The sequence below is a fragment of the Patiria miniata genome, unplaced genomic scaffold, assembly GCF_015706575.1.
Source record: "Patiria miniata isolate m_02_andy unplaced genomic scaffold, ASM1570657v1 HiC_scaffold_19, whole genome shotgun sequence".
NCBI lineage: Eukaryota > Metazoa > Echinodermata > Asteroidea > Valvatida > Asterinidae > Patiria > Patiria miniata.
In genome coordinates this window covers 13,500,354-13,517,667 of record NW_024037057.1, presented here as the reverse complement: position 1 = coordinate 13,517,667, position 17,314 = coordinate 13,500,354, and the positions used below count along the sequence as shown (strand labels likewise).

At 40.0% G+C, this 17,314-nt stretch overlaps 1 protein-coding gene across 1 annotated transcript in view; it reads left to right on the top strand.

Moving 5' to 3' along the window:
* The first annotated feature begins 5,137 nt into the window (after positions 1 to 5,137).
* Positions 5,138 to 17,314, top strand: part of LOC119725848 (putative N-acetylated-alpha-linked acidic dipeptidase) — a 33,419-nt gene continuing 21,242 nt past the window's right edge. Inside the window, exon 1 of the mRNA XM_038197441.1 lies at positions 5,138 to 5,537. Within this exon, the coding sequence (XP_038053369.1) occupies positions 5,299 to 5,537 (239 nt within the window). The 5' untranslated portion in view covers positions 5,138 to 5,298. The remainder of the gene's footprint in view (positions 5,538 to 17,314) is intronic.

Below are 17,314 nucleotides of genomic sequence, written 5' to 3'. Positions count from 1 at the left end.
GACTTGCTTTATTGTATTCAGCGTGATTGCGCACGTTGCAAAGCAGATACCCTGCCACGCTATGTAGGGCAGCGATCATGATGACGTCTGGAAACTCCTCCCGGGCCCCCGAATGTCAAAATGATAGAGGACGCTCTTTCACAACGGTGGTTCGAGCTTTCGAGCTGCATGATGCATGAAGCGCGAAAGCATTTCTGGTAGCAGACCAGTAAATAAACTTCCATAGACCCCAATGGTAAATGCTCCCACTTCAAAAATTCGGGAAAAATACTCACAACTATCCAAGGTGTTCGAGACACATATCAAATTAAAGCTTATTTCATCATCTTTCATTTTCTTTTCAATTTTCAACTTTTAGGAGAAATTTCCATCTGAAGATGATCACCCCTGAAAATAGTCCTGAAGCCCATCGCCATTTTGAAAAAAAACAATGCCTACACTCCATTGCAAAATAGAGCGCTTTAAGGGCCCCAATTTCATCCAAATTGAACGGAACTACAAGCTCACAGTCCTGTGCACGGCTTCCACCCATACTTTTTACAAACCCTCAAGTTCATATGGCCCACAGCATGCTCAGATACCGAAGATTTTGAGGGCATGCAAATCGTGATTTGGCCGGCGCAGGCAATTTCGGACCGATTTACTGGTCTGCACCCTTCTGCAGAGAGCCTACAAATTGAAGTAGGCCTATCTCAGCTTATGACCGTTCTTTTTGGACACTTTTAGAGATGATGCATCATTTTCCTTCACCTATACCCAGCGTGACCGTAACGTGAGCATCGAAGCTCACTGTCATAACACTTGGATGGATAGCCTGACCGTCACCTGGAAATTTACACCACCAACTATAGCTCCCGTCAGATTATCGAGCGGTCATGCATGGTCTATGGAATATCAGCATGCGTGAGCAGATTCGGCCTAAAAAAGGACTGCGTCTTGACCCGATATTCTGACCATTCCGACAGCGGGTGTAATTCTATCTGGTCTTCCTATCCGTAACTCGTTGGTGTGTTACATGTATTACAGAAACATGCGTAACAAGGTTAATGATTAACCATGTTATTAACATGGTAGCCAATTAAATTCAAATAATCAACAGTTTAATTATAAAGTCGACATTTCGGATCGAAATGACGTCACGATTTCTAAAGTCGACTCCGATTAGCAAGCGCGCGGGGTCGCATAAAATTTGCATTTTTCAGATTATCAGACGGCAAAGCGACGTTGGTTTAATACGGAACTCCGTTGGACAAAGGGTGATACTCGAACTACATCACTGGCGGCCGGGACCGGTGTGCAAGAGTTTATCCATTGCATGCAACTTTCTTTCAAGATCAAAGAAGCCTGCAGCCATAGGGTGAACATCATGCCCTTCCTTTCTTAAACAAATGTTACTAGTGTGGAGGGGTTGTGGCATAGTGTCAAATATTGACTATAAGACACTCGTCAACAGTGGGTTCGGATTGACAACAATTATTTATTGTGGCTACAAATGTAAAGGTCGGCAAGGCAGCGACCAGCGACGGAGGCGGCAAAGTGGCGCATAACCACACTCCGACACATGGAGGTGCCCTCCAATTTACCACTACAGACTTACGTTAGCGTCTGCAGTGGCCTAGCGACAACACCATGGGTCAATCCTAGGGTACCGAAACTTGAAAACACTTCACAATCAAACAATGCTTAACCATAAACTAACAAGTGAAAAGGGATACAACACTTTTAAGTATGGATTGGTCTAGTGTTGACCCTAATTAAACCGCTCAACTATAAGCCTCTCTGAAAAACTTGTAATAATGACTTTGTAACTACATTAAAGTTACAGGACTTTGTGATTAATCAAGAAGTTTGGGTGCAAATGGGTTCTTCTGGCTCCTGCACCAAATTTACTAAATATGCTAGTAAAACTAGTAAAACAATAATGAATTAAGGTTTACGGAAACACCATGTGCGAATAATTTCTCAACTAAGAGAATGGTTCTGAAAAGAACCAGAGGTATAAACTCGACGTTCCGGTCAGTATGCTCTGACCGTCTTCAGGAGCGTGCCTTAACTCTAAGAAAGTGAAAACTTAAGTAGCAAAAGGCGAAGTCAATGAAGTGAGACTGATGGGTCTCCTATACCCTAGGTCCTCAGCTACCACCTTAGACTGATGGGCGTCCTATACCCTATAGGTCCTCCCTCTACTGATACTGCAACCCTACTGTTCCACTTCAGTGGGCACCTAGCTTGTTCTAGGATCCTGTCTACTTGGCATCCTCACACTCACAGGATGCAACTTCTCACTTCATTGACTTTAATAGTCGAGTCATATTAAGACGAGTTTGTTTTTAATGTACATGTATGTTTACTATACTATGTTCTCTCCAAAGGCAATCTAAAAAACATTTTTTAATACACATAATACAAGCTTACTCGTCGATCACCGCCTGTTTTCCGCGGTTCGAATACATGTATCTAGTCGTACGCGTGTATTATCATGCACACGTGTTTTTTACACCGTGATGTCCCTCCATAAAGTGTCTAATTCATGTAGGTCGATCATGAAGTATCACGATTTAGGTAACACGGCTCATATCTCTTCTCTCAATGCAAGTCATATTTTCTTGCTGCATGGTCCAACCATATTCCTACATCCACAGTCCAGCTAACCGAATTAAAATTTGCCACTTAATAGGATGTTTATATCTCAGTCTGGTATGCAAGGTCTTCTGTGTATTATGCACCTCATGGGTTGGCATTATGTAATATCCCGAATTAATGTAAATATATGCGCATAGTAATGTTAGTAACATATGATATGCACACTTCAAAAAGCTGCTCGGTGGGAATAATTATGTAGGCAAAACTGCTAATTATAGACTTAAAGAATAAAGTTTAACTTAAAGTTGATGTTTTTTTCTTTAAAATATATAGTCGTAACTTTTTGATGCTTGTAAAAACTGGCTCGCGGTACGGAGCTGTGAACTGATTGCTAAATTAAATGTCCAACCAGTACATAAATTATGAACTCATGGAAGGTTGTAAAAAATAAAAAAAGGTTGCATGGATCAAGCGGCCGTGAAGATCTGAGCTACGACTTCAAGCTTTGGTTTCTGTGAAACTTGGTTAAAATTATAGGCCCAATAATAAATGCATGCTGTATTCTGCAAACATTTTTTTTTCAAAACGGCGATGGGCTTCAGGACTACTTTTAGGGGTGATCATCTTTGGATGGAATATAATGTTCTCCTAAAAGTCCGCAGTGGGCGTAATTATCACCAATTAAAGTCCATGGCAGTTTAGTTTCTGGTCTGCTGGCATAGTTATGCATTTGACTTGTGTGTAAGTGAATGGTATGAATTGTGTACAAGTACAAGGCGGTACCAGCTATGAAGGATACAGAGCTGCAGGTCAACACTCCGGGGTAATGCTGGAAATGAGTCAACACGACACGAGAGATTACAGGCTTGTGTTTGCAATCGGGCAATGTCCACGCCTCTACGGTGGCCTCTAAATGCCAGCTTTAGAAAGAAAAACAATATCAACTTTGACGTGTACACATGAAATTTGCGACTTCATTAGACAAACTTACCCAAGGTATCCCATGGTTTTCCCATGATGTCCATTAAGACCGCACGGTGTTCCCATGGCGTCCATAGAATCCCCATGGTGTTCCCATGGAGCTCATATTATCCCCGTGGTACAATCTCCATTGTGTTCCCATGGGTTTCCCATGATAAGCATACTAAAATCTCTCATAGTGATCATTTTTTACTTACATGGTGTTCTTGATGACACCATGGGTTTCAATCCAATGGGATGCCCATGGTACATTAAGGGTAAAACAGGGAAATGGTTTCAATTGAAAGAAAACAATCATCGCAGTTTTTTTAAAGGGTGTCCACAGGCCCGCTCAATTACATGCGTTAACAACGGAATCAAGTTCCGAGATCAGGTTTTCTCACTGTTCTTAAAATACAGTAGTCTCAGTTAACTATCAAATACAGTGGTCTGTTGTCATTTCTTTCTTTCTTTATTTATTCCATTTCTTAACCCAGTGTTTGCCAAACAGTTAAAAACTAGCTCCCATTGGGGCCCTGCATACATTACAAATTATTAAATTATTTTAAGTTAATTTGAAGGAAAGTGCATTGGTGAAACATACGACGAACATTAATATTTACAAATAGCCTACAAGTATTTCAGAAATATTAAGAAATAAAGCTACAGATTTTAAACATTGAACTATCAGGCCGCTTACTGATCACGGGATGGGCGAAAAAAAATCTTTGGGGGAAAAACGCATAGCAAATCCTTTGTGGTCAAAAGGACCCAATGTAAACCGGCCAAAAACGCACAGCCAGATGATCTTGCACATAGAGATAACAGCTCCCGGGCTCTGTGTACATGTATGCACGTGTACAATAGACAGGCCCTACGCACTCAGCCATGAGCAACGGCAAATGTTATTGGAGTTTAGATGAACAATTCTTTTGTAAATGAATATGGGCGAGCCTCATCCTGAACCAATCACAGTAAGGGTTATATTGTTAGAAAGCTTGAAGAGACCAAGAAAAATTACCAGAGAGAACTAAGCTCCTATATGTGGCGCTGTTGAACGTTGTGATGATTTGAATGGACCGGTTCTTAGCATGAACGCGTGGTTTACACGTATAAACAAAACTGGGAGATTTTTGACTAAAAATGCGGTGTTCAACATAATTTTGGCGAGGGAAAATCAGTGTTTTACTCTGTTTTTCTTTCATTTTTTGATAGAATATATTGTTAGGGTCATACTGTAGTAAGAACTAAGGTATACTCTGTCGAATACCGGCGGCGAAAGATGCGAAGAAGGGCCTGTTTTTGCCGTGTTCTCTCATAGAGGTTGCATATGAATCCATATGATCCGGCTGCAAATTAATACCATTCGGGCAAACCAAGTAAATAACTCCGTAGATCGGCGCATTTTGAACTTAATATCACTAACTGACATGCAGACATGCAGCCTACTTAAGATTTTGAGCAAAAACGTGTTGCTTGATAAAATGGCAAGAAAAAGGACACAATCATAGGCATACCTGTAAGTCATTTGCTGTGTCATTTCAGGGCCTCTGTACTTGTTTTTGTATGCGCCTGCTGGGTTTAAAACCCGACGGCATTACAACCCGTTAACATATGTTCCCAATTCACTGACGTGTTAAGGCCATTGTGTAAACTTATGCCAACAAAATCTGGTTGAAATCGATTCCTGTATAATTTGAAGTTTTCTACCTCGATCGGAATTGCGTAGAGGTTTCTTTTTTCCACTAAGTCAAGATGAATCCAAAAGTTGTGATTGGAATCGCCGCGACAGTGACTCTTGCTGTGGGGATTGGTGTCGGAATTTTACTGGGGCATTTCGTGACCGCGCCGGCCACGGCAGGTAGCGGGAAACCCACGGCGAGTGCGCCGACCGCGCCGCCCAGCTACCTGGACGCGATCAAAGAAGCGGACGCCAGCATCAGTGGGAAACTCATAAACGGCATCGTGGCGGAAAACATCAGATCAAATCTCATGTAAGTCATTTTGATGATTGATTTATTGGGTTGAAGTTAGGCCTAATTTACTCTGGTTTTTATTTTCATTTCAAGCAACAAATATGCTCAAAATCTGAAGTATAGGTGCGTAACAATACTGAGTCCGAAAATGGGGGTCTCAAAACTTAAGGTATTGAAACTATGCCTACATGAAAATAGACAGGCACCTGAAACAACCAGTCCAATGACCTTCAGCGGCTGCGCCAAAGGGAACATCTGACATATCTTGTACTAGGCTTATTTCTTTACATGTCCTATCATTAGTCAGCCACCAGACTGCAATGAATCATGGAGGAACTTCTTATTCCTCCATGAATGAATGGAGAGGTCGGTCTTTTAAACAATTCGGGACCATGGTTGGACATTCACCAGTCTAGTCTTGAAGTCACTTGACTTCCCCTCTCATCTGCAAATTATTCAAGAAATGTCTCCTTTAAATATTGAGTAAATGAGTCTTCAAACTTTTGAGGTGAAAATGAGGACATTTTCTTTGCCCAATGAAAATTTTGGAGAATTGTGCTGATCTAAAAAGTAAAGTTGACCTGATTTTGTTTTGAATGTTTTTCAGCACTCTAGGTCCCAGTCTGCAAAACAACTAACCTGAAGTTTCAGCTCATCAGGGGCTATGAGAAAAACGAAGAAAACGTTCTTATGCACAATTTTTGGGATCTTGTATTCCATTGCAAACGCATGTAAAGTGTGGCCGCGGCTAGCTACGCATTGAAAAAACACAAACACACTTTGAATGATATTGTTATCTTTTGATCAAAACCGACGGAATAATTTCACAGGACATTTATGGACCATGCCCTATAGCTATCTTTAATTTGAGCAAGGTTTTTTTCCCATTTAATCGCAGCTTTTTGTATTGCGTTTCTGGAAATTTGCCACTGTGTCTATGTGTCTTTATCTGATGGCCCATAGGTTAAGCTCGTTATATGTTTCTAAACATCTAAAAGCCTATGGAGTTTATCGTGTTTGTGAAATTCCATCGAATTACAAAAAAACAACCATGCAGCTATAGTGATTGGTTGCAGTCTTCCCAGTGCTATAGACTCGAACCAGCCAGCTAGGCCCAGCGAACTCGGTGGTCGAGTAGTATTAGACGTGCTCGTGCACTAGTACTTTCGAGAATGTCAAACTTTACGTGACTTCTGATACCTAAACTGTAACACACCTATTGCTAGCAGACAGTCCGCTGATACTAGCTGACTGGAGCCTTTTCAGTGTGTGTTTACAAAACGCCTCTGGCATGTTGCCATGCAGACGCTTTAGTTATTGTATACGGCGGTTCAAAATTGTGAATGTATGATCGTCGGAAAACCACCTGCATCACTATGATATTTCTAAAGTCAAGCGCAGTTCAAGGACAATGCAATTTTCGTCTGTAACTTTAGCTACATGAATGTTCCAAGCATATACAGTAATAGAATACATGTGAAACATTACTATGCCAACCACTGGGCCAACGCAAAATACGCCATTGCACACACGCGTGTACTGCAAAATAGGTTCCGGGATCGAGCGGGACAATTAGGTTCAACTAGATGCACCGGCCAGGCTTTTTCATGATTTCAATTTCTCTGTACTATTAAGAGATATGGTACATATGATGTCTCTATCTTTCCCGGAGACAGACGCCTCTAACCCTGAATTAATTAAGCATCTAGATACCCGCCACGTTGATGCTAGAATTAAGAACCAAGACGCATTAAAACCCTTTAAAAAAGGTACACAGGTTGTGTAACATTACCATGTTTCATATGTATGCGAACTCGCTTGCAAATATGTAAAAAGTTACCTATGAAACGTGTTTGGTAAAAGTTTTTTTGACAGTTGTGTAAAGGTTCAATGTCTTTGTTCACATTTAAAAAAAAAAAAAAACCCAAACTATTCCTAAGTTGATTGTAACTCTCAAATGATGTAATCATCAAATCGCATACGAAATGGTTATAGTACAGTGTAACATCAAGTGCATGGGTCAGCCCGTAGTTTTATTTTGCCAAAAAAAAAAAGCCAAAAACAAAAAGCATTAAGGCCCCCCAAAATAATTAATGATAATATTTTTTTTATCGGAAAAATGAGAAACTAACACCCACAACCATCAATTTCTACATTGTACCCTTGACTACACACAGAAGCCTCCATATGATCGTACACAAAAACAATTTGCCAAAAAAATAAAAAAAAAATCCCTACCTATTTTCAAATGTCACGTAATCGGAAGCAGAACTGTTTTGGGGGGCCTAATCATTCCAGTGTCCCACTGAAAAAAATATATGCTGTAAAAAAATTTCAAGGAATTTTTGCGCAATTCGTCAAAATTGGATCCATGAAAAACAAGAGTAAAATATGAAAAATGTAAAACCCTCGCAATCGTAGAAATTGAAATTCGTCGTTTCTGAAGATCTCATCCGGGCCAGGGATCTGGCATTAAATCCGATAAAAAGCCAGTAAACCGATTAACCGATTACAAAGATAAATTATCATGATTTCAAGCAAATGCTTGACATTTAATCCGTTAAGCGGGATTATCGATTGGTAATTGATTAATGAGCGATTTTATCAGAAAATACACTCAGAGATTGTGAACTTATTTCCCTTTTTGCTGGTCACAGAGGGGAAGCCCATATAAGGTGCCCCCCCCCCCAAGGAAATAAAACCCGGAAAGGCGTACTTCCGCTACCCTGAGACTCAAGCAACCTATACCAATGCATGGGGAATCCTTTTTAAGAAAAATTATACCAATTTCGCCCGATTTGGTTCATTATAGTTTTTGTTCTAGAGCATACTTTGGGAAACAAAGTCGGGAGCCATTTTGTCCTGATGAGTCACTAATCCCCACCCGCAAATTTGACTTAATAGGGTAAAAGATTCATTGTTATGTAATAATACTCGCATGAAAGATGTGTGCTTCACAAAATAGGCTCTGTAGCAAAAACTACTGGACCGAATCTTGTAATCATATTTCTTCTAAAAAAAACCTCCATTGGTACAGGTGTTTTGAGTGTCAAGGTAGTGCAAGTGTGCCGTTACTTTGCCACCATGCATATTCTTCCTTCCTGACTTACTCACGGACTTACTGACTCACTGACTATCTCAATGCCTGAGTTTCACTTGTTAACCGGGCAGTGCTATCGTATTGGATCCCCCGTACATAACGCCAATGAATGGGCTAAATCCAACCATTGTGCACACCACATGCTGTAGTATCCTTACATGATGGTATATGTATAGGCGCTTAGTGCTCTGAAACCACACACCCAAACCCATCAGACATTACCTCATCCACACTGGAATGAATGAACCCCACCTTACTAAATGAATAATGAATAAGGCCCCAACTTGGATCAGATTGCACCCTAGAACAATGTAGCCCTTTGTTAAGCATTGAACCTCGTGTGATGTACTGAGATGTACTGATCTGAGACACAATAAACCAAGCAAGCATCGAAGCAACCACTATAATCCGTGTGCTAGTGACGAGCTTACTACATTACACATGCATGAAAACGTTCCACTAAATAGCCATTCCGAATTCACTTATATGTTTCTTATTTTAACAGGGTAGCCCATTCAGTGGCACTGGTCTTCCATGGGGCCCAGTAAAGAGAAAACACTGTGAAGAAATCACAGTCGTGCATGCGGGAGGAAAACCCCAGAAGAATATTCTGAGGACAACCCACGGAATCAAGTGGGGACTGAATACAAAATCCTCATATTAATGGCCAAGGCAGGAATCAAACCCGGGTCACATCGGTGGAAGGCGAGGAAAGTACCGCTACGCCAACCTGACTCCCTGACTTGAATATAATCTTGTGCACTCTGGAACCAGCTTTACTAGACAGTTACCTTATCTAGTTTACAGTGATACATCGCACGTTTTTGTCTTTTAGAGCTTCCATTTCGTGCTGCAGTCTTAAGCCAAGCAAGGGCGTATACAATTACACAAAACTGTTTTATAGTTAAGGGTCAAAACATGGCCTATATTATCGCTCGTTTTTTGTGTGCATGAACCTTAAGATCAATATACCTTTGTTGGTTGTAAACACTATAGCCTATTTGTAGTTCAACACAAACGTGTTCGTGTTTACAAAGCTGGTATAACACTGCAAAAAATGCTGGGGAAATGCAGTGTTGTACTAATCGAGTACTTAAAAATATGTAGGGTATTTTTTCGTATTCGTACTTAAATGTCAAAATACTCGTACTCGACATGACGGTACTCGTACTCGGGCATTGTACTCGATCATCAAATTATTCGTACTCAAATGGCAGAACCCGGAGAGAAAAATGGTGTAGCTGGACTTACCACGGCCTTATTTTATCGATACTTTCAGTTTGAAATAGTTGATTGGCTTGCGGAGAAATCGAAGTTTCCTGATTTTCCTCAGTGCGGGTCCGGACAAGCTCATTAAACGGCTATAGCCGTTAAATTACTATTGTGCCAACACGTTGGGTAAAACGTTGGGCAAAATTTGACCATTTTTATTTTGGCAGTGTAAAACGAGCCCAGTTGTGCCACAATACCCTTGCACAAAAAAAGCAGTAACAGGCATGATAACCTTGGCCTACTTATGCAAATTCTTTCCTCGGAATAAATGCAAATTGAAAAAAAAAATATCTCTCTTGGGAAAAGCTCGAGGTCACAGTGGACCTGAAAAGCCCAAAAATAACTTCACAACTGAGTCCGTTCACTTGATTCGATGCCAATTGAAACTTCAGCAACATCAATGCATTCCCATTATTGTATCTATACACTCGGCACTTGACAAACACGTACACGATATAGTTAGATTTGATAAGCAAACAATCCATGGGCTGTAGTCAGCTGGTTGCAATGACTGTTTTCTAGTCACATCTACTACCTGTTGTAATTGTGTACATGTAATAGTTGATGCTTTTGGGTATATTTATTAGTCTACATTAGTATACAATCATTTTCTCTTCTTTAGACGCAGATTTCTCCAAATTGGAAGAGACATGTTGAAATTGTTTTAAGATATCCCTGAACTACAAGATCTTGGTGGTATTTGGTGGATACGGCATTGAAAATAGAGCCTAATTTAAGAAATGGCAGTCACTTGCAGAAACTATCAAAAAGTATATGGGCTTCAGGACTGCATGCTTTTAGGGTTAATTATCTTTGGATGGTTTTTCTCCAAAACGTAATTGGTTAACCCAAAAACTTGAACGGAAAAAGACATATGATGAAATAAGCTTTAATTTGATGTGTGTCTCGAACCTTGGAGAGTTGTGAGTATTTTTTAATAATTTTGGGAAATACGCGTAATTACCACTGAGGTATATGGCAGTCTATTTACTGGTCTGGAACCCTATAGCTTTAGGACCAGGAAACGCATTCGTATGTTCTTGTTTCCCCTTTTTTCACATGCATGAAGTTCAGTTTGATAATTAATACTTTTGAAGCTGTAGATTCCTGATAATGCTGTAACCATCGAGAAACGGAGGAAGCTACATTCACGTCATAGGGTGGGGTTATTTTGTGAATACTTTTATAATACGAATGACTATACTGTTTGATATGGTGGTGATAAACGTACGTAGCTTTGTATGATAAGACCGAAGTGTTTGCTAAAACGATGTACATATAGATTACAGCAGAATTGCCCGGGAACTTTGCCCCGTTAAGCGCGGTAGACAAAGCACGTATAATGTCAAGCATTGGTGTTATTCACACATGAGAAACCTACGTAGAGTTAGGCTTACAAGTGCACAGGCAGATTTTATAGAGCTATACTTGGCACAGAAGTTTGTTTAGCACAAACAAGTTAGTACAGAAAATATGTTGTTGCATGACATAAAGCTATCAACTATATGGTTTACTGCAATGGCTGTTTTACATTTACCAGGGGTAAAGGCCGTCTACGGTCGTTTTGGTGCTTTCACAATGTCCCCTTTGTACCTATCTAACAATACTGACTGACTAACTGACAAACTCTCTGACTGACTGTCATTTGTGTGCCGGGCAGTGCTATCGTATAGGCTTACCCGTAACGCAAACTATCATTGACTAAATCCGGCCCATTAGGTAGAACATACATGAAAAAACTTCCATGAACGGCAATTCTAAATCAAATGAATGGAGTTTTATGCACTCCGGGACCAACTTTACTAGGCTTTAATTGCCTTGTCTTGTGGATTGTTTTAATAAAATGGTGGAGAAGGGTACTTTTTGTTTTGGTTTATCAATTGTATTTTACATCCTAGAGAGCCTTACATTTGTAATGTATGTGGTAAAAACACAAAAACATTGCCCAGGAGTGTCATGACGAAAATTAAGTTCTTTTGCTAACCTTTGGGAAAATAATAAGAGAAATATTTTCACAGTTTGAAAAATTCGAAGCTGAAACGTGCTAGGTTTGTAAAAATTTTACTATATTTCCGTGTTGTGTAAGGTTAAGATCCGGGTAGGTTGTAGGCTCGAAGCAATACAATGACGGGAGCATGGTTATCGAGAGTTACAAAGTCCAAATCAATAAAATTCATATTTTATATCATCTGGCCATAACGGAAAAAGACAAACATAATACACCAGTCAGGAATAATCATAATTTATGGACGAGTACGGCTTAAAGAAGCTTTATCTCGTCTTGATGTGAATTCAGTGGTTTTCATTCACTAAATAATTTGAAATATTCGGTGAACGTAGAAAGAGTTAAACTCGTCACTTAATTCAAACTCTCCTTATTGAAAAATGCAGAGCGAAGTGCATATTTCAGTTGTTCAATAGTCCACAGCTATGAAACAACGGGGACGCTATTTCAGGGTACAATAAAGTTCATTAAAGCAGCTAACTACATTATATTTAAATCTAAAAATTATAGATTATAAAAATACCATTTTTTTAATTGTAATTCCATCCTGCCCTTACCAAAATGTTCAATTCATTCCAATTGGAAATCCAATTGGAACGAATTGGGTTTAATTGGTATTGAGTTGGTTTGAGTTGGTTTGAGTTGGAGTGCTCATTCCCAATTGGAAAAAACGTCATGGACCAACTCAATTCGTCTGAAAACCCAACTGATGTGTGATGGTCTTAATTGGTGTTCAATTGGTCTCAGTTGGAATCTATTGGAATTGGGTTTTCCCAATTGGAATCCTATCTAATAATGTCATTCCCAATTGGAATCCCATTTAACGTTCCATTCCCAATTGGAATCCCGTCAAATCTTTTCATTCCCAATTGGAATCCAGTCCAATCGTTTCATTCCCAATTGGAATCCCGTCGATCATTTCATTTCCAATTGGAATCCTGTCCAATCGTTTCATTTCCAATTGGAATCCAGTCCAATCGTTTCATTTCCAATTGGAATCTCGTCTATCATTTCATTTCCAATTGGAATCCTGTCCAATCGTTTCATTTCCAATTGGAATCCCGTCAAATCTTTTCATTCCCAATTGGAATCCAGTCCAATCGTTTCATTTCCAATTGGAATTCCATCTATCATTTCATTCCCAATTGGAGTCCCGTCCAATCATTTCATTTCCAATTGGAATCCCGTCTATCATACATTCCCAATTGGAATCCTCAAGCGCTGTCTATCATTCCCAATTGGAAAACTGTCCACTCGTTTCATTCAATGAGAGTATGTGCGTGACAAATAAACTTCCATCTGCATTTTTATTGCAAAAAAAATCATTCAAAAGTGAAATGACATGTACATATATCATGTATACATGTACTTATACCTCCATATGTCTACACCCAGGCCCCGGCAGTAAATAATTTTCAGAGCAATTCATTTACCAGGATACCCCTCTAAAAAGCTGCATGCAGCTAGGGCCAGCATATGGAGCACATATCATCCATAGAGCTAGGACCAAGGCCTCACAAGTCACCAAGGGCGGATCCAGAACATAATTTTTTGGGGGGGGGGGCGAAAAAAAATTTTGGTCCCCCAAAAAAGTGGGTCTAAAAAATTACGGCGTGGGGATTGGGGCCCGCTAGGGCCCCGAAAAAATGTTGGATTCTAGATGCTCTGTGGTGCGATCTGAGGCAATTTTTGACCACTTTAACCAATTTTTTTTGAGGAAAAGATGGTGGTGTACTCATTGCCTGCCTTTATTGCGATGTCACATTAAAAAAAAAAAAAATTGGTTTCGTTTTTTTGGGGGGGGGGGGGGCCATGGCCCCCTTTGGCCCCCCCCCCCTGGATCCGCCCTTGCAAGTCACATGCACAGAATCAAATTACATACATAGCGCTTGGGCCAGCATGGCATTTACCCCCTGCTGTGCTGTCTTGCCATCCGCTGGTAACCAGTCTCACCCAACGTGTGTTCTACATGTACAAATGTATGCTCCATGCATGACATGCACACAACCTTGCATACCAGTCAGTGCAGAAACTGCTTATGTGGCAAATTTGAATTCAGTCAGTTGGATTTTGGTTGGATTACAGGATCGTGGTGGGCTTGCAAGTTCAAGAGAACAAAAACTTGTACCTGTTAATTGTAGTAGAACATGAACTTTAATTGCCCAAATCATAAATGTTGGCAGGAATCTTTCAGGACTAAATTGCTGTTCATGGAAACTACACATTTGATGGAGATGGTTAGCGTGTGTGCAGATTGTGTTCCTTCATACATCATGTACATCTGTACATGTACGTGTAGCTGTGGCTGTGCTGTGGCTACAATTTAAAAGAATATTGGACATGAAGGCCTTGGACTTGGAGGATGAAAATAGATGGTGAGTAGAGTTGACTTCATTAAAAACCAATTTGTGCCCCAAGGGTTTAGAATTTTGCAGAATAGAACACGCTGTGCGCGAAAAAAAAAAAGATTTCGCAAAGGCAAAGTTGCAAGAGAACATCAATTTTTAAGAACTACACGTAATTATTTTCTCAGCTAGAAAACCACTTCTTTTTAAGAAAGTACAAGTCCGAGGACAAACTAAAATGCATGATGGTGGCCAAACGCCATTCCATTAAACTTAACATGTGGGGACATGTATGATTTCGCCCTTTCTAATAAACATGATAAACACATTGTCATTAAAATCGTGGATTTTTTGATTCGGCCAAAGATATGTAAAAATAATGGCATTTATTTTAGAAAAATCTTTTTTTTCCATATATGCAGGACCTCCCTCCACTACCAGCAGACCGTGGTGACAGCTAGCTAGCTGGCTATACTGTTTTGCAATGACTTTCAACTGCAACTAGGGCTTTTAACGTCCAAATGGTGTACAGCCCTACGACTACGTGTACGAGACAATTTCGACAACCATCTGCTCAACAGATCTTGAAAAGCACATTTTACATGTAAACAGGTCACCTAGGGCTAATTCTACTGCCATGCCTATGGTGCTGTTCGCTATATGGACCACGATTGGCCAAAACTGATAGATAATTGTTATGTTCCCGCTTTGGGCTCCCATTTTGCTGCAGTCGGCTGAAACTGGTCACAGACGCTTTCAAAATATAACTGTTCAACTTTTGACTTGAAACCGATCGAGATCCGTTTGTTTTGTCGGCTGGAATATCATCTACATCCACTGAGCAAAAACTTCATCAGGTTAGTTGTTCAGCAGCCGTCTTGCACATTTAGAGCACTTTTGTTGCTAATGCAGATGCACTAAATTGAATATGAATAGCTACTGCAATAAAAACACAAAGTAAATGTAGTGATAATCGTGAAAAAAGGCGACATTGTGTATTCCGCGGATCACTTTGTTTTAATTGTATTCCGTGTGGTTTTAATTTGATTGCAACTGCAGACTGTATGATGTGGTGATAAACAAAATAAAGTACTGGTTCAAATCAATCATATTGAATGTGTGACGAATTTAATAGTTTCCAATTTTTTTTCCAATTGGGTTTTTTCCAATTGGTTTTTTTTCCAATTAGGTTTTTTTTCCAATTGGTTTTTTTTCCAATTGGTTTTTTTTCCAATTGGTTTTTTCCAATTGTTTTTTTTTCCAATTGGTTTTTTTCCAATTGTTTTTTTTTTTCCAATTGGTTTTTTTCCAATTGGTTTTTTTTTCCAATTGGTTTTTTTTCCAATTGGGTTTTTTTCTCCAATTGGTTCCAATTGAGGAGTGCCAAAGCTCAATTGGTAAAATATCCAATTGGTTCCAATTGGAATTTGAATTGGTAATGAATTGGAAATTTTGGTAAGGGTGCATGATGCTATTCTGTACTTATATAAGACAACGATACGTCCCCTGAGCGTTGGAATACTGTTGCCACATATGGCCGGAGCTTCTGCCTGCCATTTATCTCAATTAGATCGGATGCAGAAGCGAATCGTTAATTAGGTTGGTGAGTTGGTCTCATCATTACAACCCCTTTCCCATCGTAGGTCTGTAGCCACACTCAGTCTGTTCTACAGATAATTATTTCCATGGAAATTGTTCCACCAGTTTGTTTGACTTGTTGTTCCGTGTCAGGTTGTTTGAGCGTGCAACCATATGCTTTCTCTCAACCATACACTCTAGTGGTGCCGAGATAGCTTTTTTTCCAATGTGGTGCATCTCTTTGGAACTCCTTGCCTAGTGGCTGTTTCCCTCCACTCTATGATCTAGCCTGTTTTAAGAGGACTATCAATTCCTACCTCCAGCTTTCCTGATTTTGTTTACATCTTATTTTCTTAATTTTTCTGCACTTTGCCTAGAGTGGCTTTTATATCAACCTCGCCCCCAGTGCTTACTTTATTTCCAACCGCGTTTCCAATAGTAATCCCTGGATAGGAAACTGTCTTCCTGTATCCTGATTCGATAGCGCAATTGGCTAGAAATGGATTTTTATCGTGTACTTGGTGTTGTTATTCAAAACGTGCAGTACGTGTTTTCACGATCATTCGTCCACGCCTTCTCGAAAATACTCATTTCCTTTCCAATTTGTTCATATTGATATTAAATGTGATACTGCATGTATCACGCCATGCTCGCGCTGCGACGAATTGACTCTGTTTTTACCCCAGACACCGCATAAAAAACAAGCGCTAATGTAACGCACATGCAGGCACCAGACTATTCCTCATTTGCATACGTGTTCAAAAATCTTGCACATGCAAATGATCCAATACCAGGGTTAGATAGCAGGTAGTGATGGGCACGTACTGCTCGACACCCTGGGGACGAGGTTGCTTTTATATAGCCTTGCTTGGGGTGATTTTGCATTGAAGAAAAATGTACATGTAAACTACGTCAACAACCTTGGATACATGTCTGTTTATATTACCTAAATGCAGACTTGAATGACTATTCGAGTCCCATTTTCCGTGACTCGGACTCGGACTAGACCTGGGACTCGACCCTGCGGACTCGGACTTGGACTCGACCTGCGTGACTCGGGACTCGACCAAAAGTACCACAAATCACTAGTTTCTTTTAACAATATCATTACAAATTATTTTGAAGACGTTCCTGCGGTGCAGAAGAAACGCTTGTACAAACACAGTGCGTGCGGCTGGCTTGTTTGGGTATTCTGTTTTCGGAAATCAATGTATCAAAACATGTACCCCAGCGTCCACACTTGATATTGCGTAAAAGCAAACTTGATTTATTATCCTTACCGGACACTGTGCCTTGCCTTATTTGACATGTTATACATGTATTTCCAAATCAATACATTAGAGAAAAGCTTTGAAAAATTGAAACATTTACACTGTGAGTTTTTAGCAGTACCTCAAAAATATATCTCAGTATATATTAAAGGTGACTCGTGACTCGGACTCAGACGTGACCTTTGTGACTCGTGACTCGTGACTCGGACTCGGACTCGGACTCG